Below are 23,142 nucleotides of genomic sequence, written 5' to 3'. Positions count from 1 at the left end.
GTTAGGTCAGGGGATAAGTAATTAGCCTGATAAGATGATTAGAATTATATAACAGTGCACGTCTGGATAAGAAAAGAGAGAGAGGTCTGCTTTAGAAATTTTGATCAGTTTGTTGCTATGGTGTCATGTCATTGATGGAGGTGGTTAGAAAGTGTCTTGGACCATTATTGTCAACTCACATTAATTCTGGTCGGACTCTGATACATTTGGATTTTTTTACAGGGTCGGTCCAAGTGCTGGAAATCTTTGAAAATGTTTTGATTTTAATATTGTGTTTTCTGTCACGAACCAGGACAGGAAACAGTGATGAGAACCCAATCGCGTAACGTAACTCACAGTTTATTGGGGAATGGAGGAATGAGTGCACATTGATCCGGGTATCGATGGTCACGGAAGTAGATTGAAATCAGAACTAAGGAGTGGTCAAAATGAAACAGATTAGGCCGAAAATGAAACAGGATCAGAACACAGGCAAAAAAAACGGAGATTCACAGGACTTGGCATATCACACAGAGTCTAGCAGGAGTTTTTGCAGACGCTCTAACACCCGGCAACTTAAAAGACAGCGTTTAAGTAGTCCGGCAGCAAACTGTCAATACGTTTCAGCTGGTGTCAATGGGCGGAGCCAATCGGGCGCTGTGGCAACCGTGACAGAACTTGGCGCCACACGGCGTGGACCAACTTGGCGCCATGGCAACCGTGATAGTTTTCAAGGGTTGAATAGTGCTTGAATTTTGGTAAAGTGCTTCTAAATGCTTGAACTTGTTGCCATGTTTCTTGACAAGTCTGCTTAAATTGTAGCAGACACTGGTATCTGGAGACTTTACGTGTCCAATGCATTTTTCTTCCCTTGTGATCTACGGCAGCTGACATTAGTTTGTATGCCGTTGTTCTATAAGGCATCAATGCCCCCTTAAGTGTCGCCCCAATAGAACAGGTGCATGTTACACCTAAACAGGGCACTATAAAATGTGTATTAGTGCAAGGATCACATATTGATTATGGATATTTATTATGGACAGACCAGCTTGGTGGCCTTGGGGTAGGGCGCCCGCCCCGAAACTAGGAGGTTGATGGTTCGAGCCTCGGTCGGGTCATACCTAAGACTTATAACATTGGTATCCATTGCTCGGCATCAGGGGTTGGAATTGGGGGGTTTGGTTACCTAATGACTTCCAACGAGATGTAGCAACACCTCAGTTGGGTTGAGCGAGGGGGCTGGGAATCCCCTCCTCTGTATCAATCTCCCAGAAAAGTAAAAAATGTGAATGTGTATCTTGACTCTAGTCAGGGGGATATGACTCCAGTATGTATATATGTCTTTCTCTCCCTCTCTCTCTCTCTCTTATATATATATATATATATATATATATATATATATATATATATATATATATATATATATATATATATATATATATATATATATATATATATATATATATATATATATATATATATATATATATATATATATATATATATATATATATATATATATATATATATATATATATATATATCCAACTGAAAATGTGAGCTACATATTACTGTCATTTTTACCCAACACCCATTCGGGAGGGATTTGTCTCACAAAATAGATACATGTGTAAATCGCAAATCTATTTGTGGATCTGCAAAATACATGATTTACCCCATATTTCTTCTTTTAATGGGACTGGATACTTAAAAACATTGGAGTTAAAAGTCCTTAAAAAGTGCTTGAATTTGGCCATGAAAAAGGTGTCCAAAGCCTCTTTTTAGAAAAATCCAGATTGGTTTGGACACATGGAGAGGATGGATAAGGAGCGAGTGTTGAAGAGGATCTAAAGAGCAGAAGCAAATGGAAGGAGACCAAGAGGCAGGCCGCGATTGACTTGGATGGATGGTGTTGTGAGTGCACTGGAGGGAAGAGGTCTACATCTAGTGTAAGCTAAAGCTATTGTTGGTGATAGGAATGAGTGGAGAGGTGTTGTGAAAGGATAGTGGGATGTTTAGACGTGTTCTAAGGGATAGGCAGGGCACTTGTATGATGCAGCAGAGCTAAACCAGTGAAAGCTGTCGGGCCTTGCTGTTGAACAGAAGAGTGTCTTGTGTCACCCTGATCCGAGCGACATAGCCGTTTTCTTGTGTCCCGTTTCATCTGGAGGGGCAAAAGCATGACCAACTTAGGTGCCGAGGTGCTTAACATGTTTGGGTGTTTGGGCATTTGGGTTGGCCATGGTCAAAATTTTTGTGTTTTTTGCTACTTCTTCCTTTTTTTCTTTTCTTTGTTTTTGTGTATGTGTTTGTCTTGCTGTCGGTCACCCCTCTCAAAGGATATGACCAGGGTAGATAGATAGATAGATAGATAGATAGATAGATAGATAGATAGATAGATAGATAGATAGATAGATAGATAGATAGATAGATAGATAGATAGATAGATAGATAGATAGATAGATAGATAGATAGATAGATAGATAGATAGATAGATAGATAGATAGATAGATAGATAGATAGATAGATAGATAGAAAAATCCAAAACAATGTTTGATGTCAATTTAATTAGGAGGCAGCCACTGAAACGGACAGTCAAACAAAATAAGGCTGGACTTGGTAGTGATTTTTATGTTGAGTTATTGTCTAAAAATAGTTTAACGCACTGGAAGTTCTAGAAAGTGTTACAGGGGAAAAGTTGGCAGAAAGTTTACTTGGAAGTGCACATATATTTATATATCGGCAATATTAGGGATATTTGATTCCATTATTTTCAGAAAGTACAAGTACTCAACCTCAATTGTCACGGATAGCAAGGAACAAAAAGCCTTACTTTTATAATGTAGAATTTATCACCTTAAAATCACTAAAAGAGATCAATTCAGTTCCTTAAAATTGTAGTAAATAAATGGCAATTGTATATTCATCTAATATCACATTTTTATATTTTGTACTGGTATACAAATGAGAAGTTTCAGAAAATTTAATGCATTTTTTGAAAGCATCCGAAGTACCCAAATTTGGACACAATAGTGGGAATCCCTTTTTCTTTTGTTATTTGTCTTGAAGTCCTATAATAGCCTATTTTAGGCAGTAATTCCTGCTTGTATTTTTCATTTTCTTGTGGTAGGGAAAAAAACATTGTCCTACTAAATAAATTAACCCAATTATTTCCATATTGTAAATGTTATGGATGTTTCCCTGTCCATTATTTATAAGTTTATTCTGTTTTTAAATTGGACGCCTAAATAAAAAGATTGTAAGTTAGTTGTTTTGACTACTATACCTGACTGTTGTTCTTGATTTTCACTATTATGCACTGTTTACATCACCGTCACTATCGGCCAATAACTTTGCTGTTCTTCCCTGAAAAGCGTACTTACTTTTTTGTAAAGAGATTTGATAAAAAAGAGTTCAGGTTCTTATAGAACATATTTGGAATCTGGCAATCTGTTTTTTTTTTTTACAGTCCTCTCCTGTTCTCCTTGCAAGTTCAAAATGCATTGATATCTTGTCTCCTTTTTTTTAATATTATCAATTAGCGGGTTGTAAAATATTAGGTTGCGTCATCTTACTTTCTTTGAATGCAGATGTGTATTTTTTGGAAAAATAATTCAGTTAAGCCTCTGTGTAACCTAGATAAAGTTGCTTATTCTAAGGAAATACCTAAGACCTTGAAATATCGCTAATTAGCTAGTTAATTTGCTTTAACATGACAGATAATTTCAACATGACTGATTTTCAATTGTGGTAGTTTAACAAATGTCACTGTTTCTTCTTTTTTATACAGAAGGTCAGCCACCTTTGGGGTCAACTTGGAAAACAGGAGCAACAGAAGGCGCCAACACCAATGTAAAACCAACATTTACTTATTTCAAACATACCATATCTAGCTTTAGCCGTAGCTTGATCAGAATAATCCTGCAATTTACAAACCACATTCAGTTTGTCATTGTGGCTACAACAATTTCATCTGTGCCATTGATCCCTTTGTCTTTGCACCAGATCAGACATTTATTTCACAGCAGTGATCTCAAATTCACCGGCGACAGTTTGAGGCCCCGGTCTTAATATAAAAGTTCAATATTAGTGCAGCCTACGTGAGTTTGACATGGATGGTACCTCTATGCTAATTAGTTGAGGAGCAGTGTTCTCGTTTGCCCGCGTCCCTGCGTCCTATACGCATCATTTTTTCTGGGGACGCATGGTCTCAAATCAACGTGTGTGCCGGGACGCAACCTTTTTGCCACAAAATTGTCATTATTACCCGATTACCGTATTTTCCGCACTATAAGGCGCACCTAAAAGCCTTTATTTTTTTCAAAAGCTGACCATGCGCCTTATAATAGAGTGCGCCTTATTTATGGAATATTAAGTCGCAAAGTCTTGCAACTAATGCAGCAGCCGCCGACTAGATTTTCCCCCGAACGCAGAGTAGTCCGCGGTGTATGCTGGGATTTATTTACCGGCGTTTCATTGGCTAACCAATGTGTCAATCATCCTTTGAACCGATCACTATTGGCTAAAGTTATTCGGAGGTAAAGGGGGCGGATCCTTTTTATCATTTACAGGTTCGCTTAGGCTAAAGGGGCAGAAAAAAGCTTGCAATTGGCCAAAAAAGATGTGTCAATCGTCAGTTGAATCGATCACTATTGGCTAAAGTTATTCGGAGGTAAAGGGGGCGGATCCTTTTTATCATTTACAGGCTGGCATATGCTAAAGGGGCAAAACAAAGCCTGCAATTGGCCAAAAAATATGAATGTCAATAGCATGTTGGGTTGACGGCATAGAGAAAACAGTATTTTACTATTCTGTACTGTATTTGTAAATATTTTACTCTCCTGGATTTACTACACTCACGTAAATAAGAGGACCATGGTTGCACATTACTATTGAACACAACGACTTTGGTGAGCTACTCCGGCTATATATTTTCCCAGTATCTTGTTTCAGACTGAACTTGATGTTTCTGTGATGGGTCTTTTTTTAAATTAAACTCAATTCCAAGTGTTTATTGACATATGCACAGTAAAGTTGCGAGCGAAAAAGAAAATAGAAACTAAGGAATGGTTGGCATTTCTTGAATCCCAAGACTTTAACCTTCCGAATGATATTTGGAACGATGCATTCTTTGCAAGCTTTCGGAATGTTAAGGGGGTAGTAAGTTTGACTGAACTATCTGACTGTTTTGTCGACGTTCCCATTGTAGCGCCTTATAATCCGGTGCGTCTTATGTATGTCAAATATAGGACCAAAAACTATTTTTTGGGGGTGTGCCCTATAACCCGGTGCGCCTTATAGTGCGGAAAATACGGTACTTTTTTTTAACAAAGATTTACTGCACTCCAAACTTTTAGTCAGGCAGATCCACCATTGTTGTTTTGGTCTCGCGGTTCGAGTTTTCGTCTGCACGCCGATCTCAGCCAACGAGATCTCGTTGTGTAGTGAAAGGAGGTCTGTCTTTTTTTTAGAGAACCGGCTTTTTTGGCTCAACTCATTAAAAAGAGCCGGCTCTAAAAACGGTTCACTTGCTTTGATGATTGATATTACGGATTATGTTGTATAAAGAAGTTAAGAAAAAAAGGAGGTATAAAAAGAGAAAATAAAAAAAGACAGGTTTGTGGTTATCCCTTCAATCAGTATATTACCAACAGTAATTTGATGATTAAAACTGAATGAATATATAGATTTATATTATATATTTGTCGCTGATTTACGATTCCAACCTCGATAACACAAAATTTTGGGGACCCATAGATCTCTGTTGGGACCCATAGATTTTTGAGCATGCGAGTCCCCGGGACCCATCACTTTTCAGAGGTAAAATGAACACTGAAGCAGGGCTCAGTATTAGGAATGATTCAATTGTAAATGCCGTCACAATTACAGTGCATGTGGATAAAAAATACTAGTTGACAAAACGTGGTATTTGAAAGACAGTGTACTTGGCTGGCAAAGAGAGCAAGAGCAAGATGGTGAGAGCGAGAGCGAGAGCGAGAGCGAGAGAGAGCGAGAGCGAGAGCGAGAGCGAGAGCGAGAGCGAGAGCGAGAGCGAGAGCGAGAGAGAGAGAGAGAGAGAGAGAGAGAGAGAGAGAGAGAGAGAGAGAGAGATAAATAGAGATAAAGAGAGAGGTAGAGAGTCAAAGAAAGAGTGAAAAAGACACAGAGACAGAAAGAGAGACACATAGATATGCCATGACAGAGACAGATATAAAGAGAGAATGAGAGAGATATACAGAGCCTGAGACACACAGAAAAAGAGAGAGAGATGCAGGGAGAGAAACAGATAGAAAAAGAACAAGCGCTACTGGGAAAGAGACAGACAGAAGTGGAGACAGAGGGATTACAGGGGGAGAGAAAAACAGAAAGAGTGATAGAAACAGGGATATAAAGGGACAGAGACAGACATAAAGAGTGAGAGAAACAGGGATATACAGGGACAGAGACAGGGACTGTTCTTAAAAGGAAAAAGTTTTATATTTGTCCACTAGATGTTGCTGTAATGTGTAGTGCAAGCAAAAATGAGTCATATGAATGCTATAAACTAGGGAGACTGAAGGTGAGCAAAAACACCCTTTTTCTTACCATTTATACCCAGCCTCCCTTCAAGAAAGACAACATGAAGTGAACAAAGAAAAGAAAGAAAGGAATAAGAAGTAGGGTAGAAAAATTAGAGAAAGAGGCAAGAGAGGAAATGGGGAAAAAGAAAGTAGGGGGAAAGAAAGCAAGAAAAAAATGGGAAAATCCAAAGAAAATCATTTCATTCTTTTCATGATTATTTTTTTATTTTATTTGTGAGTTTTACTTTTTGTCTTATTTATTTTTTTCTTTTTCACTTTTTTTTTCCTTTTCCTTTTTTTATCTTCTTTTCAAAAGTAACAAGGTTCGTTTTGGTTACTTTGAGTCTCCGTATTTTCTCTTCCCCCGTCGTGATTTTAGCACTCGTTAATGGTGGCAAGACAGAATACAGCAACATCTAGTGGGGAAATAATACACACTGTCCCTTTAACTTTCATATTAAGGCGGGGGGCCTCAAACTCTCATTTGAGTTTGAGACCCCTGGTATACATGGACAGAGACAGACAGACACAAAGTGTCCACATGTATCTCTGACTGATATGATTTTTCTGTCACATACTGTCTTTCTTTATTTTAGCATATCTATTTGATTTACATATTACTACGTAATTCATGCATTCTGTGGAAAAGCATCAGCTGGACCCAAGCTCCACAGACCCCAAGGTAAATGAAGTTTGAGAGCCCTGCTTAACAGGATTTAGTTAGGCTTGTGGGTAACAGTGTTGGTCAGTCTGCATGTGAGTCGGCTGCAGTGTGTGTGCAAGCGTGGCCAGTCAGTGAAGGTGGGATTAGCTCGGTCTCTCTCATGACATAACCGGGCTAAGAGGATTGTTTGCCAGCCAAACAGATCCTCCTCATCCTCCTCTTCCTTTCACCTTTCCTCACTATTCTTTCGTGTCGTCTTCTCCGTCGCGTGAGTCCTACGTTTGCTGCAAAAACTGAAGGCGTGGCTGCACTTTTGGAAGTGGTTGGCGGGTAAGTTGTACACCTGCAGACTTTAGATACCGTAAATTCCGCACTACAGAGCGCACCCGATTGAAAGCCGCATGCTCAAATTGAACAACAAAACTTAATGCCTTTGTACCGAGCTGCACCGGATTTCAAACCGCAGGCTTGAGCAACCATTAAAATGAACTAATTCAATTCTTACATTCTAAGCCAATGTGCACACATGGCGCCACCAGCACGGGGAATTTGGCTTGACATCTTTGTCTACAGAATTAATGAATGAATGAAAACTTTATTCGAACATTAAAACAAAAACAGAACAAAAACAATAACTCAATAACAAAATAATATTACATAATATGTTCAAAAAGGGGTAGTCAGAAGCAAATGCTTATATTCCCTACCCCTTCATCTTCCCTATTAAACACACTAATTATATAACAACAATTGTCATACTATTAATAATAACATTTATTATAAAACAACAGCAGCAATAACACAAAGTTAATCATAGTACTAGACGCACTATTCCCAATCTCTCGTATTACTCATACCCTATTTTTTTCATCTCTGTATTCCGCCAGGAATGTTTGTTTGTATTTAAATTTGAACAAGTGAATAGTTGGACATTGTTTGATCTCGTCTTGCAAACCGTTCCAGAGCTTGACTCCACACACAGACGCACACATACTTCTCCTGGTGGTTCTCACCTTTGGGATCATGAATTCACTACAGCCTGTTCTGTTCTGTTAAGTTAGAAATTTCTTTCTTTCCGAATGTATAATTTATGGATGTTTTCTGGCACTATGTTTTTGTTGACCTTAAATAGCAATTGTGCAGTGGAAAATTGTACTAAATCATCTAATTTTAATAATTTGGACTGCAGGAATAAAATATTAGTATGATCTCGATATCCTACCCTGTATATCAGACCTGGGCACTCCGGTCCTGGAGGGCCATACGTCCTGCCAGATTTTGAAGTTTGCTCTTCTTTAACTCAGGTGATACAAATTATAACCTCGTTAGCAAGCTAGCAAGTGCTCGTTAACAATACTGGTGATTGGAATCACCTGTATTGGATCAGAGAAACCTCAAAAATCATGCAGAACATAGGGCCCTCCAGGACCGGAGTGCCCAGGTCTGCTGTATATAGTTCTAATTGCACATTTTTGGAGGATAAAAAGGGGCTGTAGTGAACTTTTGTAATTATTGCCCCAGACTTCTGCTCAATATGTTAAGTATGGCAGAACTAGAGAACAATATAATAAATACAATGCATTGTAGTTTAAAATGAATTTGGCTTTATTAATTATTGAATTAATAAAGCCAAATTCATTTGAATGCCAAGAGCGCTGTGCTTCGCACATGTTTTAAGCAGCGTCATTTTCTGTTCTGCTCAGTTGTTTGCGTTAGGTGTTTTCGGATCGTATGATCATTTAAAATGGCTAGATGAACACATATTTACTACTGCACCAAAAGTAAGCGTATATAAGGGCTGCGTCTCATAACATTTGTAGATGACAGCGCCAGGGCAACCATACTATGGAGAATAGTGCCAGATTTAAACACACATGTCTTTTTGTATTGCTGTCATTGGTGGTTGCCAGAGTAATAGGCTAAATTGCATTTGTTTGTTAACATGCCTCTATGATTAAGGGAAACGTTGGCGCCCTGATTTTGACACAGAAGATACGAAAAAAGAAATGTGATATTTTTAAAACATAACTTACATTGCTGTTCACTTTGGTTATATAAATTGAGGATTTGATTTTTAGTAGTGGTGAGCGGTACATCCAAATAAATAAGTGGTAGTATTGATCGATACTGATATTTTGTCAGGACCAGAACGGAAACAGGACCCAATTGCGTTACGTTTCTCACAAGTTTTATTGAAGGAAAGAGGAAGGGCTGCGCCCACGATCTGATGTTTGCTGGACGCAGGAAGTCGCTCTTGCACTCGGATTGTGATCCGAACACGAAAGTGGATCTTCCTTAGCGAGCGATGGCAGTGTCAGGGACGGTAAAACTGGTCGGTAGCCGGGACTGGGAGAGCAAGGCGTGGTCGAGGCCGGAAATGACTCGTATGCCAGAACGGGAGAGTAGACGTAGTCAGGGGCAAAAAGAGGTCGTAAGCCGGGACGGGAGAGCATATGTGGTCAGGAGTAAAACAGGTCGTAGCCGGAGACAGACGGGAGCAAAAACGGGACAGGTCGAAAAAGGCTTGCCTAGTATACACTGAGGTTCGCAGACGAACTGACAACAGGGGACTGACAGGACTGGGTTCAAATAGTGACAGGGAGCCAATCACGACCCGCGGCGGTTGGTGCCAAATGAGCGGGAACAGGTGAATCACATCAGTAATCATGACATACTTATTGCTAGGAAACGTATTTATTATTTTTATCTAAATTCAGCCCTCTCTTCTGCCTGGCAGGCAGGATGCAGCAGCAGGTGCTGAAAGTCTGCCTTTTTTAACAGGCATAGACTTAGATAGCTGCAGTAGCTCAGGAGGTAAAGTGCTCGTCTCGTGTGTCAAAGGGAAAGTGTGAAGCACACTGTAAAGCGCTTTGGGAGGTCTTCATTGACTTAACAGGGCTAAATAAATGCAGAACATTCATTCATTCATTCAGAGTGTGCTGAGAGAGAAGGACAGGAAATTGGTGGAGGGGTGAAGTATTGATCTCAGAAGAACGATTTAACCCTACTTCTATTTATTAACCTGGTAATAACAGCATAGTAAGAACGTGATGAGTTGGTATTTTACAAACGCATATCAAAGAGGAGTGCCATAAGTAACAAAAAGTAGCTCGATTCTTGAAAAGGTTGGAGACCCCTGTTCTAGTGCTAGTCTCTGGTAATCCTCGTAACTTCGATTTTCCCTCGTATGTCGAGCAAGATCCTTGCTCTAAATACATTTGGTATGTCGAAATCCTCGCGTTTTGAGCAGTATATAGAGGTATGGTTGAATTCATTTTCTTTCTAGCCAAAAGGCTGGCTTCTCTTAATCTCAGTCATAACCCAAGAGTCCCACGAGGTACTGCAGCACAACTTTGATGTACAATATGTAACTCGAATCCTTCCAGCTGTGGCTTTGCGCCCCACTGTGGCCTTTATTAAGGAAGTGTGTGTGTGTGTGTTTCTTTTTGACTGACTAAACATATTTTAGATTGAAGAACTCAGTTGATTATTGTTACTGTTGATATAATTAGAATAGATAGATTGACAGAATATACCTTTATTGTCATTGTTACAAAATGGGTTGAACATATTGTGACAACAAAATTGGAGGTGGCACTCCAGTGCCACATTTAGCAGTGAGGATAAAAGAAAATGAAGAAGATAAAGGAACAAAGAAGATAATGGTTATAATTTACACAATATTTACACAAGAAAGTGTGGGCATGTAGGATGTTAAATACAGTTTTGGGATCATAGTAGTGCAAAATAGGCAACATAAAAGAAGCAAAACAGGAGGTTTGACAGTACTCTATTTCATATTTACAATCTACTCCCAATATTTATTTTTTTCACCAACAAATCAAGTCCTCAATTAATACATCTGAATTGAACAGCAATGGAAATTATCTATTAAAAACACTACACTTCTCTTTCTATACCAGTGGCGTCATTGACAGGTCTCTGGAATTTCCTTTAATCCTCAAGGAACGATGACAAGAGCATGCAACTTGGTGCATCACGGCGCCAACCACTAATGACAACAGCATGAAAACCATGTCTGGGTCATAAGCAAATGTTTGATCTCATAAATCTTCCTACAAAGGGAGTGAAGTAGGTCAGGCAAAAATCCTAATTTAGGCTCAAAGTCTTTGATTTAATGTCATCTTTCAACTGAATTTGGTTTGCAACATAAGGCATAATATTTGTATTTTTCTTTCTCAAGATTGGGAGGCCAAACTGCCAATAGCAAGTTGTGGTAGGGGGTACGCTTCAAAGATGGAGCTTCAGCATAGCACAGCAGGAATGTGTCTGCGTTGTTATTGTAGATCATAAAGAATATTTTCATTTCAACATATGGCAAAATCATGAAGTCAATTCCGCAGGGATCAATTTGAATGTTGCACTGATAGTAGTTTTTTCATATATTACTGTGGCAATCCTCAATTTATTTTGCACTACAATTAATGTTACACAAATACTGTACACATTTTTTCATGGAAGATCAATAAATGTAAAATATTATGTAGAAATAGAAAAATATGTACAAATAATATTGCATATAAATAAATTAACACTTAAAAAAAATCACGTAATACCTAAATATATGTCATAAATGCAATGTATTTCAATATCTATGTATTTCATCATGTATTTTGTCATTTATTGTATGTATTTTTTCTTTCTTGTATTTTGTCAAGTAATTTGTCATGTATTTTGTCACAACAAAATGTAATTTAAATGAAATGGCAGAGCTTTTCACCTACTGGTAAAAGACGGGTAAAGCAATACAATAGTAGCTCATTTGTTTATCACCGATCAACAAGAAAGTAATTAATTGGGCAAGTAGGCCACAGCCTCATTTGAATAAAATTTTGTTGTGACAAAATACAACAAAATACATGAGAAGAACATAAGAAAATACATGAAAAAATACACAACGCAATAAATACCAACAGTAAATAAATAACAAAAAGCATAACTGAGTAAATTCACAGTTTTTACGGGGGCTTGAATCCCTTGAAAATTCTTTAATTTTAATTTTAATGTTTTCAAGGATTGAAAGGTGCTTGGATTTTGAGCAGTGTTTTTAAATGCTTAAAATTGTTGCGATGTTTCTGCTCAAAAATGACATCAACACTGCTCTCTGGTGGCTTCCCTTTGCCATTGCATTTCTTCTTCTCCTTAGGATTAATTGCAGCTGGCATTAGTTTGTACGGCATTGTTTTATGAGGCGTTATTGCCCCCTATGGGTCGCGCCTAAGATGACAGGTGCATGCTACACCTAACCAGTATCAATTATGGAAATTTATTTTGGGCCATGCTCAAAATGAACGTAGCATTTTCCAGTGGTAAACTTCTTGCGACGCGAAATCTAAGAAACGTATTACTGCCATTTTTACCCAACAGATTTGTTTTAAAAACAAATATATTAAAAATGTACTCAAGGTCTAAACATCACGGATGTACTTGTGGCTCTAAAAAGTACATGAATCACACTGGATTTTTTTAATTTAATGACACTGGAAAACTTGGAAGACTGCATTTGAAAGTCCTTAAAAAAGTGCTTAAATTTGGCCGTAAATAGGCTGTACAAAAATTGCATTTATTTTACTCTCCATTATTTATAGGGCACATTGTTAACTGCAGTTTACAGGCGGGGTGTCACACCAACATACTGTACCCTGTTTAGGCAGTAGGTCGCTTAGAAATCCTTAGAATTTAAGCACATTAAATTATGTATTTTAACTGTTGAGATATTACCCCTCGAAACACATTAAAACTGCGTCAAAAGTAAATAAGACAATATCCCTATTGTTTGCAGTATTTTGTGACATTTTTATAGAATAACTTTGTTTGCACCTTGTTTTGAAACTTATTTTAGGATAAAAATGACGGTCAAAATGAGCCTCAACACTCTCAAGTAACTGAGGGAGGGAGGTAAGTTTTAAGTGGTATATTTATATTGATATAGGACTCAGGCTATGGGATTATTCATATTTCATAGATTTGATCAAGTCATCAAATGACACAACAGTGAAATGAAATGTGCTGAAGAATTATCTTTTGTCTGGCGAGCGGGTTTGGCAGTTTTGTTGTAATTATGTCTTAAATGGTGTGGCTCATTCAAAAAATGGTTTAAATATTTTTGTTTTTATGGCTCTTAGGATCAAAAAGGTTCCTGACTCCTGCATAAGACTATTAATTATTTTTTTAATTCTTAAGTTGGTGAAGGCTACTTTAATATGGCTGGTACAGTGTTTCAATATCAGTTTGCAGTTTTTTTCCAATTCAGATTAGTTTAAAAAACATCCATTTCAATCATAATACGGCTGGTTATTAAAATATCTTGTTTTTGAAACTGTCAGGACCAGAACGGAGACAGGGCCCACTTGCGTGCGTTTCTCTTGCGAAGAAGAGAAAGGATAGTACACACTATCCGTAGATCGCTGGTTGCGGGGAACAGGTTGCTCATACGCGGAAGTGGTATTTCCAGGGCGAGCGATTGGCGGTGTTGAGAACGGAAAAAAACAGATCAGTAGCCAGGACGGGGGAGCAAAATCGTAGTCCAGATCAGAAAAGGGGTCGGAACCAGGTAACAGACGGAAATCAGAACAGGGGAGAGTCAGGGTCGAAGAGCTTGCCTAGTGTGAGGTTTGCAGACGGACTGACAACCGGTGACAATCAGAGTCCGGGGCAGTTGACGCCAAAGGAACAGGCTCAGGTGCCTCGCATCAGTAATCATGACAGAAACAGGTTTGGTGAAATACATAGATTTCTTTACCTTTTTTTTTCTTTTCTTTTTTTAAAATAAGTTTTAAAATATGTTTTAACAATGTATTTAGACATTTTTCTATTTGAAATTTGCTATTTTACTATATTTCACTATTTTCATTGCATTCGTATTATTACAATGCACTTACATCTTAGGCCCGTCCATTAGTACTATCTTGTAAATATGTTTACCTATTCTTTCTTATTCTTAATCTATTAGTTTAAGCCTTTATTACGTGTTTATCCCACATCTAATTGTGTTGCAAACAATGTTCACTATATTGTTATCGACAGTAATTAGTTATAGTAACTAATTACTATTACATTTGAAAAGTAAATCGGTTAACCCCCAGATTATTGACATCAAAAAGTAGAGCGTTACTTAGAAAGTAACTATCTAGTTACAAATGACCACTTAGAAGCCGACCCCCTGAAAATGCTTTGTGTCATGGGTGCCATGGCGCCCATTTGGTCCCCGCCATATGGCGCCATGTTCTGTCACAGTTGCCACGGCGCCCAATTGGACCCACCCACTGACACCAGATGAAACGTGTTGACAAATTACTGCCGGACTACTTAAACGCGGTCTTGCGAGTCGCCTGGTGTCAGAGCGTCTGCGAAACTTCTGCTAGACTCTGTGTGATATGCCTAGTCCTGTGAATCTCCGTTTTTGCCTGTGTTTTAATCCTGTTTTATTTTTTGCCCGATCTGTTTGGTTTCAATCTACTTCCGCGACTGTTGATCCCATGATCGAGTGTGCGCGCATTCCTCTTCTCCCCAATAAATTGTGTGTAACATTACGCGATTGGGTTCTCACTCCTGTTTCCTGTCCTGGTTGGTGACAGCTTTGAAATAATAAAAAAGATTGAAGAAAACACATACACCAACCGGTGAGCGCAGTGAAGCCTTCATATTTATTGTGTTGAGAACTCTTAAGAACTTGCAAACGAACACTTAGGTGAGACACTCCAAATCCATTTTGTCTCTGAGTTTCAAACCACTTTAAGATCTCCTTATCCATTTCTGAGATATATTGTTTTTCATTCAGGCATGGTGTATTGCAGAAATAATTTTACCAATAAAGAAAAAAGAATCAGCACACGTTTACCGTCAATTCTGTTCTTATGTTTTTCCCATTGATTGAGTTGGTTTGTTGTTCCACAAGCCACAACCCAATCTCCGAATGCTGCCTACTATTAACTGCTGGTGACACACGACCAAATATGGGCATACTCGATCAATCCCTGATTTGAGTTATTTGGTTTTATAGTTGTAATTGTGGCCTAGCTGCGACTATACACAGTAAGGTAAATATCTCCAGGAGGAGAAATTGCGCACCCTCAAACTATGTGTTTTATATGGAGCCGCCATAACTGTATTTAGTTGTACTTTGTGGGCAGATATAAACATGCCAACCCTTAGAAGACTGTTGCTGGTGGGTCGACGTATGTCACAATTTAAATGATTCAAGATTCTAAATCAGTTGGAGAACTTTGTAATTCATGATCTGCATTTGATAAGTAATGTGGGAACGCTTCATGTAGAATATCAATATTTTACCGTACTCGTTACTAAGAAAAGTAGTTCCGTTCCAAAGGGACGCATTAATCCCTACATGACAATAAGACAATTAAACTTTTAATTGTCCTAGATTCCTCCAATCACCTGTACTGCAGCAGAACAACTGTGCAAGAATTTGTGTTTTATGTGCGTCAGAGATGATGGGAAAACTATGAGGCAGCAAGGGGGCAGGTTCTCCCCATGATGTGTATTCATGAATCATCTGAGCATATGTGTAAGTCACTGGGGATTGGTTTGTGAACAAAATGGCTCTATGAGCCGGCTCCTTAAAGTCAAGACTCTTTATCTTTCTTTATCTTACTCTCTTTCTTAATTTATTTTCACTCTCCTTTGCTTCTCTCTCTCTCTCTCTCTCTCTCTCTCTCTCTCTCTCTCTCTCTCTCTCTCTCTCTCTCTCTCTCTCTCTCTCTCTCTCTCTCTCTCTCTCTCTCTCTGATATTTCTGTCTCTTTTTTTCCCTCTTTTTTCTTTTTTGTCTCTTTCTCTCTTTCTCTCTCACTTTATCTCTTTCTCCTGCTCTTTAATATTCTCTCACTTTCTCTCTTGATTCATTTCTCTCTCTCTTTCTCTCATTTACTCTCTTACCCCTCTCCCTGTCTTTCTCTCACTCATTCGCTCGGTCTTTCTCTTTCTTTTACTCTCACTCTCTTTCCTTTGCCCTCTTTCTTTTTTATTTCTCTCTTTTCACTTTCTCTCTCTTTTATTTTTTGTCTTCATATGTCTTTTTCTGTTTTCTCTTTCTTTGTCTTTTCCATTCTCTCTTTCTGTAATTATCTGTCTCCCCCCCTCTCTTTCTCTCTCTCTCTCTCTGTGTCTCTCCATCTCACACTATCTCTTCATCTCTCTCACTTTTCTCACTTATTATCTTTCTTTCTCTCTGTTTTTCACTCTTACTTTCTCTCTCTCTCTCTCTCTCTCTCTCTCTCTCTCTCTCTCTCTCTCTCTCTCTCTCTCTCTCTCTCTCATTTTCTCTCTCTTGCTTCAGCTTTCTCTCTCTCTCTTGTGTTTTCTGTCTTTTTCTCTTTCTCTGTCTGTCTCACTTTCTCTTTATTTCTCTCTCTTTCTCAAGTCAAGTCATGTTTATTTGTATAGCCCTTAATCACAAAGAGTCTCAAAGGGCTGCACAGATCAAAGACTATTGCAAACTACAGACTTTTATTGTATTATTATTATTATTATTATATATAATATTCTCCTTAGCTCTTTCTCTGTTTTCCTCATCCTCCCTTTTTCTCTCTCTTTTTCGAAGTTGCTTGTGAGTGGTCAATACGAGTAGCATCATCTCTGTGTTGTTTGCATAGCATAAACAATTTGAAAGTTTAAATTAGATAACTGTATATTAAAGGCATATATAGTATAATTTAATAGAATATAACATCTCAAATAATGACCATTTGGTACATACTGTTTCATTATTATTAGTAACTTATTCAAAAACAAAAAAACAAATCTCAAGAACAGTTTGGGAGCCGAAAGAACTGGCTCTTTTTAGAGAGCCGGTCTGAAAAAGCCGGTTCTTTAAAAAGAGTCGGTATTCCTGTCATTACAAGGCATGCCTTACAAGATTCTCAGGCATGCTGCCAATATGAATAATTTCTATTATTAACCAACCTCCTGCTCTCCATCACGACATGCACCAAACGGCAGTGGTGCAGTGATTTCCCTACTGAGAGCAGGTGGGAGACTCGTGACGTCGGTTTGAGGGGGGGTGGGTAGTCGGTCGGGGGGTCTGTCATACTGTGTCTTTGCAGCAAGGAGCCTGCTGCTGCAACATAACAAGGTCTTAATGAATGGAGAGATGATGAAGAAAGAGAGATGGTCAAAAGGACCAATTCACGCAATAGTTATTGAAAAAATGGATGGAATCAGATATTGACTGTTTTCTTCTTCTTGTGGTTATTTCTGCTAAGCTATTACAAGCTAGCCGTGATGTCATTGATATTTTACATGTATAACTGTCAATGGCAGGGACAGAATTAAGCGCAGTAATGATTGATAAGACGTTTTTACCCTGCGCATCATGTGCCGTAAGAGAGACTTCAGAAGGGAACGAGGGGAGGGGGAGAGCTTGGGTTGCGCAAAGCAGAGAGAGAGAGGTTTCGTAAACGATAGCACGTCAGTGGCGAGGTGGAAGAGAAAGTTGGTCCAAGTATCGCTTTGCTGCGAGCCGGTGGCATCCGTGTTCTCTTCGAAATCCTGAAAAGCGGTTGTGGGTCCGCAAGTGCCGAAAGGATGGAGTGGAACGAGGTGGATTTGGTGCAGGAATTCACCATTGAAGGGCAATGCAGTCAAATTAAAGTCCGCTCCTGCAAGATCACATGGGACAGTATGCAGGTAAATACAGAATATATCTGAATCTAAATATAATCTATTTAATCCAGTCCATCTAAATCTTAACTGTGTCAATCCTGATTTGTGTGTGTGTGTGTGTGTGTTAGTGTGTGTGTTTGTAAGTAACTCATAGCCTCCAAAACGATTGGACTGATTTTCGTAAAAATGTTCGCGGTTGTGCTTTAGGCCTCTGCGAGTGTCTTTTGCCAGGTTTCGTGTCAAGGAACCCCCAAACAAAATGGATGAATGCTTTCATTGGGTCTGCTTTCGTGGGGTCTCTAATGCCCCTCTGGCGTCCAAATTGGGTACTGCAACTCCCAAACACTTCAAGCATTTGAATCTTCTATCGGAACCAACACCTTGACTGATGCAATTGTTTCAAAGTCCTCAAGTTGAGGTCAGTTTTCAGGACTCCACTATAGGAAATATGATGGCCAAAAAACAAAACTGCCGTCCATGAGCTGTCACTAAAGAACACAAAGAGTCGTCTCATATTTGCCAAAAAGCTTCTTGATTGTCCGCAAGACCTTTGGAGAACCATTCTGTGGAGTGATGAGTCAAAAACGTTACTTTTTGGAAGGTGTGCAGCCTGCTAAATCTGGAGTAAAAATGACAAAAAGAACAAGATGCCTCAGTAAAGCATGGTGGTGGCAGTAGGATGGTTTGGGGCTGTTTTTCTGCCTCAGGGCCAGGACAACTTGCTGTGTTAACTAAATAATGAATTTACAAGAAGATCCTTAGGGAGAACGTCTGGCCATCAGTCCCTGCCCTCAAACTCAAGCGCTCCTGATCAAGCAGCAGGACAATGATCCAAAGCACACCAGCAAATCCACCTCCGAATAGCTACAATTAAAATAAATGAAGGTTCTGGAGTGGCCAAGTCAATGTACGGATTCAAATCCAACTGAGATGCTGTGCTGTGACCTTAAACAAAGAGTTTATGCTAGAAAAGCCTTGGAAATGGCAGACTTGAAACAATTTTCAAAGAAGAGTGTTCCAAAATTGCTCCACTGTATTTTGTATTTCCTTTGGTTGTCTCTGTGTGATATTAAAAAGTTGATTTGATAATCTGAAACCTTTGTCAGTGATAAATATGCCAAAACCAATCAAAACCCAGAAATCAAGAAGGGGTCAAACACTTATCTAAGGCACTGTAAATTGTCCAAGCTGGAGTTTAAGTTTGAGAGCCACCACGTCACCTCACAAAATACGTCTTTGCTGCATTCGAGGCGACAATTTATATCCGGTGTTTTAACAGCCAGATACAAGAGCTGCAGTCAAACCATCAATTCCCACCTGTGAACTCATACCAGCTGATTTTTCATCTCGTCTCATAGTGACACCCCTGGTTGAAATGCAATATTTATTCTACTTGTTTTGAGATTATTTTACATTAGTTATTGTGTCATGTTTGTCTTCCTAAAGAAAGCATAATAAAACAAATATAAAGTTTTCTTCCCCATCTTTTCAAATGTGTAAACATTTTTGACAAAGCGCAAAAGCTGCCCCCTTACTAGGATCATTGGGACAATCAAAACCCCTAAATTACTGTAGGGAGGGGATCATTTTTCATTAATTATAAGTAATATTGTAAATTAGATAACATGAAAACCTATAAGTGTAGTATATTAAAGAATAAAAATAATCCGCTTACCAATTGTGGCTAAAGGGCAACAATCGGAAGAGAAAGGGCAGGTCTGGTAGTGGAGGAAGAAGATCAGTATCTACAGAAGTAATAAACCCTCCATCGTCAACAGCAAAACTCCTTTTTCAAAATGAGAAATAGGGCTTTTTCCTCATAATTTTGCAAAAACCACAGACAAAAATTCTTGGGACAATGGGAAACTGAAGAAAGGAGTCACAAAAGTAGGCCCTCAGGGCCAAAGGGATGCCAGGAAGTTGCTCACCTCAGAAAACAAGATAGTTCTGAGCTGATAATTATATTTACATTCGGTAGATGGGAATTGTAGTGTATACTGTTAGAGTCTGGTACGCCTCCTTCCACCAGAGGGCGCTAACCGGGTTTGAAGCAAGGCACAGGTGTGTCCAATCACCACAGATCTGTCACTAATTATCCTGACCTTGACAATTTACACAGACATATTGAGGGGTCATTTCATTTCCACTGGCATTGCTACCTCAGATTTGGTTTTTGTTTCCTGCTTCTGTTTAGGACGGTTTGTTGGTAGTTAGGTGACCACTTCTTTGTGACTTTTTTCATTGCATTTCCCATTTTAATTATTTTTATGGTTTGGACATTGTCAGGGTTGATTTTGCTCGGTTATTTCATTGTTTTGTGATCCCTTGTTTGTTTGTTACTTTGTTCTTGGCTTAATAAATACAATCCTTGTTTTGACTACAACTGCCTCAGTTCCTGCTTCCCCCAAACCCCCCTTTATTGCTCCACCCTCAAAACCTAACAGCATAAGGTATTTTCTTTTTTTTTTTTTTACGTCGTATCCTGGATTTATTTTTATATGGATGCAACATTTTTCTAAGGCCTTTAGTTAGTTGAAAATTTCGTACCACTGTGCATTGTTTTTTGACCGCATCATCTAGACATAATTTTGTGGACTTACATAAGGCTTTATGCCACTGAGCCAATAGAGCACATGCCAATGAGAAGAACATTTCATGTCATTCTTAAAGTTTTTTTTTTTGAAAAAGTTGAAATCTATAAAACACAACTTTGTGTTTTTTTTAATCTTTGTGTCAATCAGGTTTCAATCTTTTGATGATTACCAGTCAGTGTTGGCTGTGTTACTGAAAAACACCAATTAGTTACAGCTCCTAGTTACATCATTTAAAAAGTAATTCCACTAACCACCAGAATACTGACACCCAAATGTAGCATGTTACTTTGAAAGTAGTTATAAATTAGTGTATGTACTCGCATATAAGCTGACATTCTAAAACTGGTTTGAAATAGCCAAATCATTAAATAAATAAAATGAAATGTGTACACAAATCTGTGCGATATACCTGCAATTCGGATCAATATTGAAATATTTCTATAACTACTACTATAACTAAAACAACAAAAGCCAAGAGAGACAAACCAAAAAAGCAACAATGTAATGAAATTGCAAATACTGTATAACAATTTCAACCAGATAACTAATTTGCCTTCCATTGCACAACATTTTAAAAATAAAGTCAGTCATGCAAATAAAGTATCAATTGTCTTTCATTGACCCTGTTGCTATCCTGACAACCGATTTCCGGGTTTTTGTTCAGAACCGGTAAAATGTTTACATCTTTTGTGGCAGCTTGTCGCTCTCTGCCTGGTGTGCTTTCTTTCATGTGTTTATGTAAATCTGTGGTTTTGCCACATCAGCAGACTACTAAAGAACTCAAACTGCATCTGGTATTGTCCATTTCTGTAGTTGGGGGGAAAAAACTCCATAGCTTATAATAGGAGTGGCTGCATGGAATTCTCTTCTACCTGACAGGTAGGATGCAGCCGCAGGCCAGGTAGGGAGTGTGGTTTAAAGTGTGCCTGTCAGTAAAACACTCAGGCTTAAATTTAGAGAGTGGCTAATGGCATTGGGTGAGGTAAAGTAAGGCTATGCTATCTACATAGAGAATCAACGTTTTGGGGGAAATTGGGGAGTGAAGTATCGATCTGAACAAAGTACTTACTTAGGGTCTATAATGTCCATATATGTACCGTTCCACACACCCCATAGTTTAATGTGCACTTTTGGAAAATGGAAACTGTTTCTGCCTCATCGTTGCACAAAACTGAATTACTTATAGCTGTGATATTTGACTGAGACCTAGCTGAGTTTTGGGGATTCAAGAGTATGAAATGCAGAATACTCTATATCTTACTTTTTTTTTTCTTATGTGCGATATACCATAATTGCAATTCAGATCAATTTGTGACGGATAGTGAGAACTTGTGAAGCTCGTGAACTACTGAATTACACAAGACTTTGGTTACAAGAAATATATGTAAAACCGAAAAATATGGCAACGATATGTGTTCAGGCTTGTGATAGGGTGTGGGCAATACTAAGAATTTTAGTATCGATACGATACAAGAAAATACATAGTAGTATCAATCGATACTGATTTGATACCGATACTTTCTTCTTGGAAATGTCACGATCATTGAATGACCCCCTTGAGGTAGTTTAAATTAACGATAAACACAGCACGAAGTCAAGTCAAGTCAAGTCACATTTATTTATATAGGCCTTAATCACAAAAATGTCTCTAAGGACTGCACAGGATTACAATTACACAATTGCACAATTGCCTGATCCTAAACCAGCCTCCGGGCAAGGAACAACTCAAAAACCTCAGCGTGAGGAAAAAAGAGAAACCTTGAGAAAGATTCTAGGCACTAAAAATGTTTCGTTTTTCAATCAATAACTACAATTCAAAATTTAACAGTATAAAAAAAACAAACTGAAATATTTATATTACAACTATTTCAGATCAAAGATCAGCAAATGTCAAAAGAGTCAAACCTAAAAATCAACAATGTAGCAAACACAGGTTCTGTTGCCAAGGTGACAACAGATTTATAGGTTTTTGTTCAGGAACAGTAACATGTTTACGTTTTTGGTTGCACTCTTCGGGGCCAATTTTTTTCATGGTTTTTTTGTGTTAATTTGCAACAGTGCCTCTTTCATATCTGGCTTCCGATAATGGTGTGCACGTATATCTCTTCTGCCTGGCAGGCAAGATGCAGCAGCAGGCCAGGCAGAGAGAGGTATTGTCAATCACACAAATACGCAAAAACTTAGTGAGTGACCGAGGGTGCTGGGGGACAAAGAAGGCTGCGCTTTATACATAAAATAGTGGCGCTTTGAGGAAATAAGTGGAAGGATATAGTATCCATCTCAGGACAATTGTATCAATCCCATCCAAGTACTTTCTTTGAACAACAAAACAGAATCTTGTGTTTCTCAAAGAAATTATAACGTTGCCGTCTTTACTCACCTCTTTTTTCCCCACACAGTTTCTCCTTTGATTATTAGAAATGCGAGTTTCTCTTGTCAACAATTTCCTTTATTTTTTTTCTTTTGATTCAATTTTCCTTGTCATTTAAATAAACATAGTTTTTAGTATCAATCCGACTGTATTAATTATGTGTGTGTCTATATTATTTTCCTTCTGGACTGATCAATCATTATCCTTATGTATGACCTGCAAAATCGATAAGTTATATCTAAATATAAAATATGTTTGGAGTATTGGTTCCCTCATGATAAATGCCAGACACATTATGAAGCCAATTCAAATTAGTTCGGCTGGAAATCCG

General features: G+C 38.4%; 1 protein-coding gene across 7 annotated transcripts in view; it reads left to right on the top strand.

Moving 5' to 3' along the window:
• The window catches only part of LOC148351449 (apoptosis-stimulating of p53 protein 1-like), a 99,037-nt gene that overhangs the window by 31,886 nt on the left and 44,009 nt on the right, over positions 1-23,142 (top strand). For 4 of the 7 annotated variants that reach the window (XM_088355141.1, XM_088355142.1, XM_088355140.1 and 1 more), the window contains exon 4: positions 3,770-3,831. In XM_088355141.1, coding sequence (XP_088211267.1) covers positions 3,770-3,831 — 62 coding nt within the window. Of the gene's footprint in view, positions 1-3,769; positions 3,832-7,361; positions 7,534-17,343; positions 17,871-23,142 lie in introns of those variants that run through there. The other 3 variants (XM_088355144.1, XM_088355143.1, XM_088355145.1) reach the window with 2 other exon arrangements.

Source organism: Urocampus carinirostris, chromosome 15 (genome assembly GCF_059441175.1).
Source record: "Urocampus carinirostris isolate Australia breed hairy pipefish chromosome 15, RoL_Ucar_1.0, whole genome shotgun sequence".
In the NCBI taxonomy this organism is placed as follows: domain Eukaryota; kingdom Metazoa; phylum Chordata; class Actinopteri; order Syngnathiformes; family Syngnathidae; genus Urocampus; species Urocampus carinirostris.
This window is presented reverse-complemented; position numbering and strand designations above follow the sequence as displayed.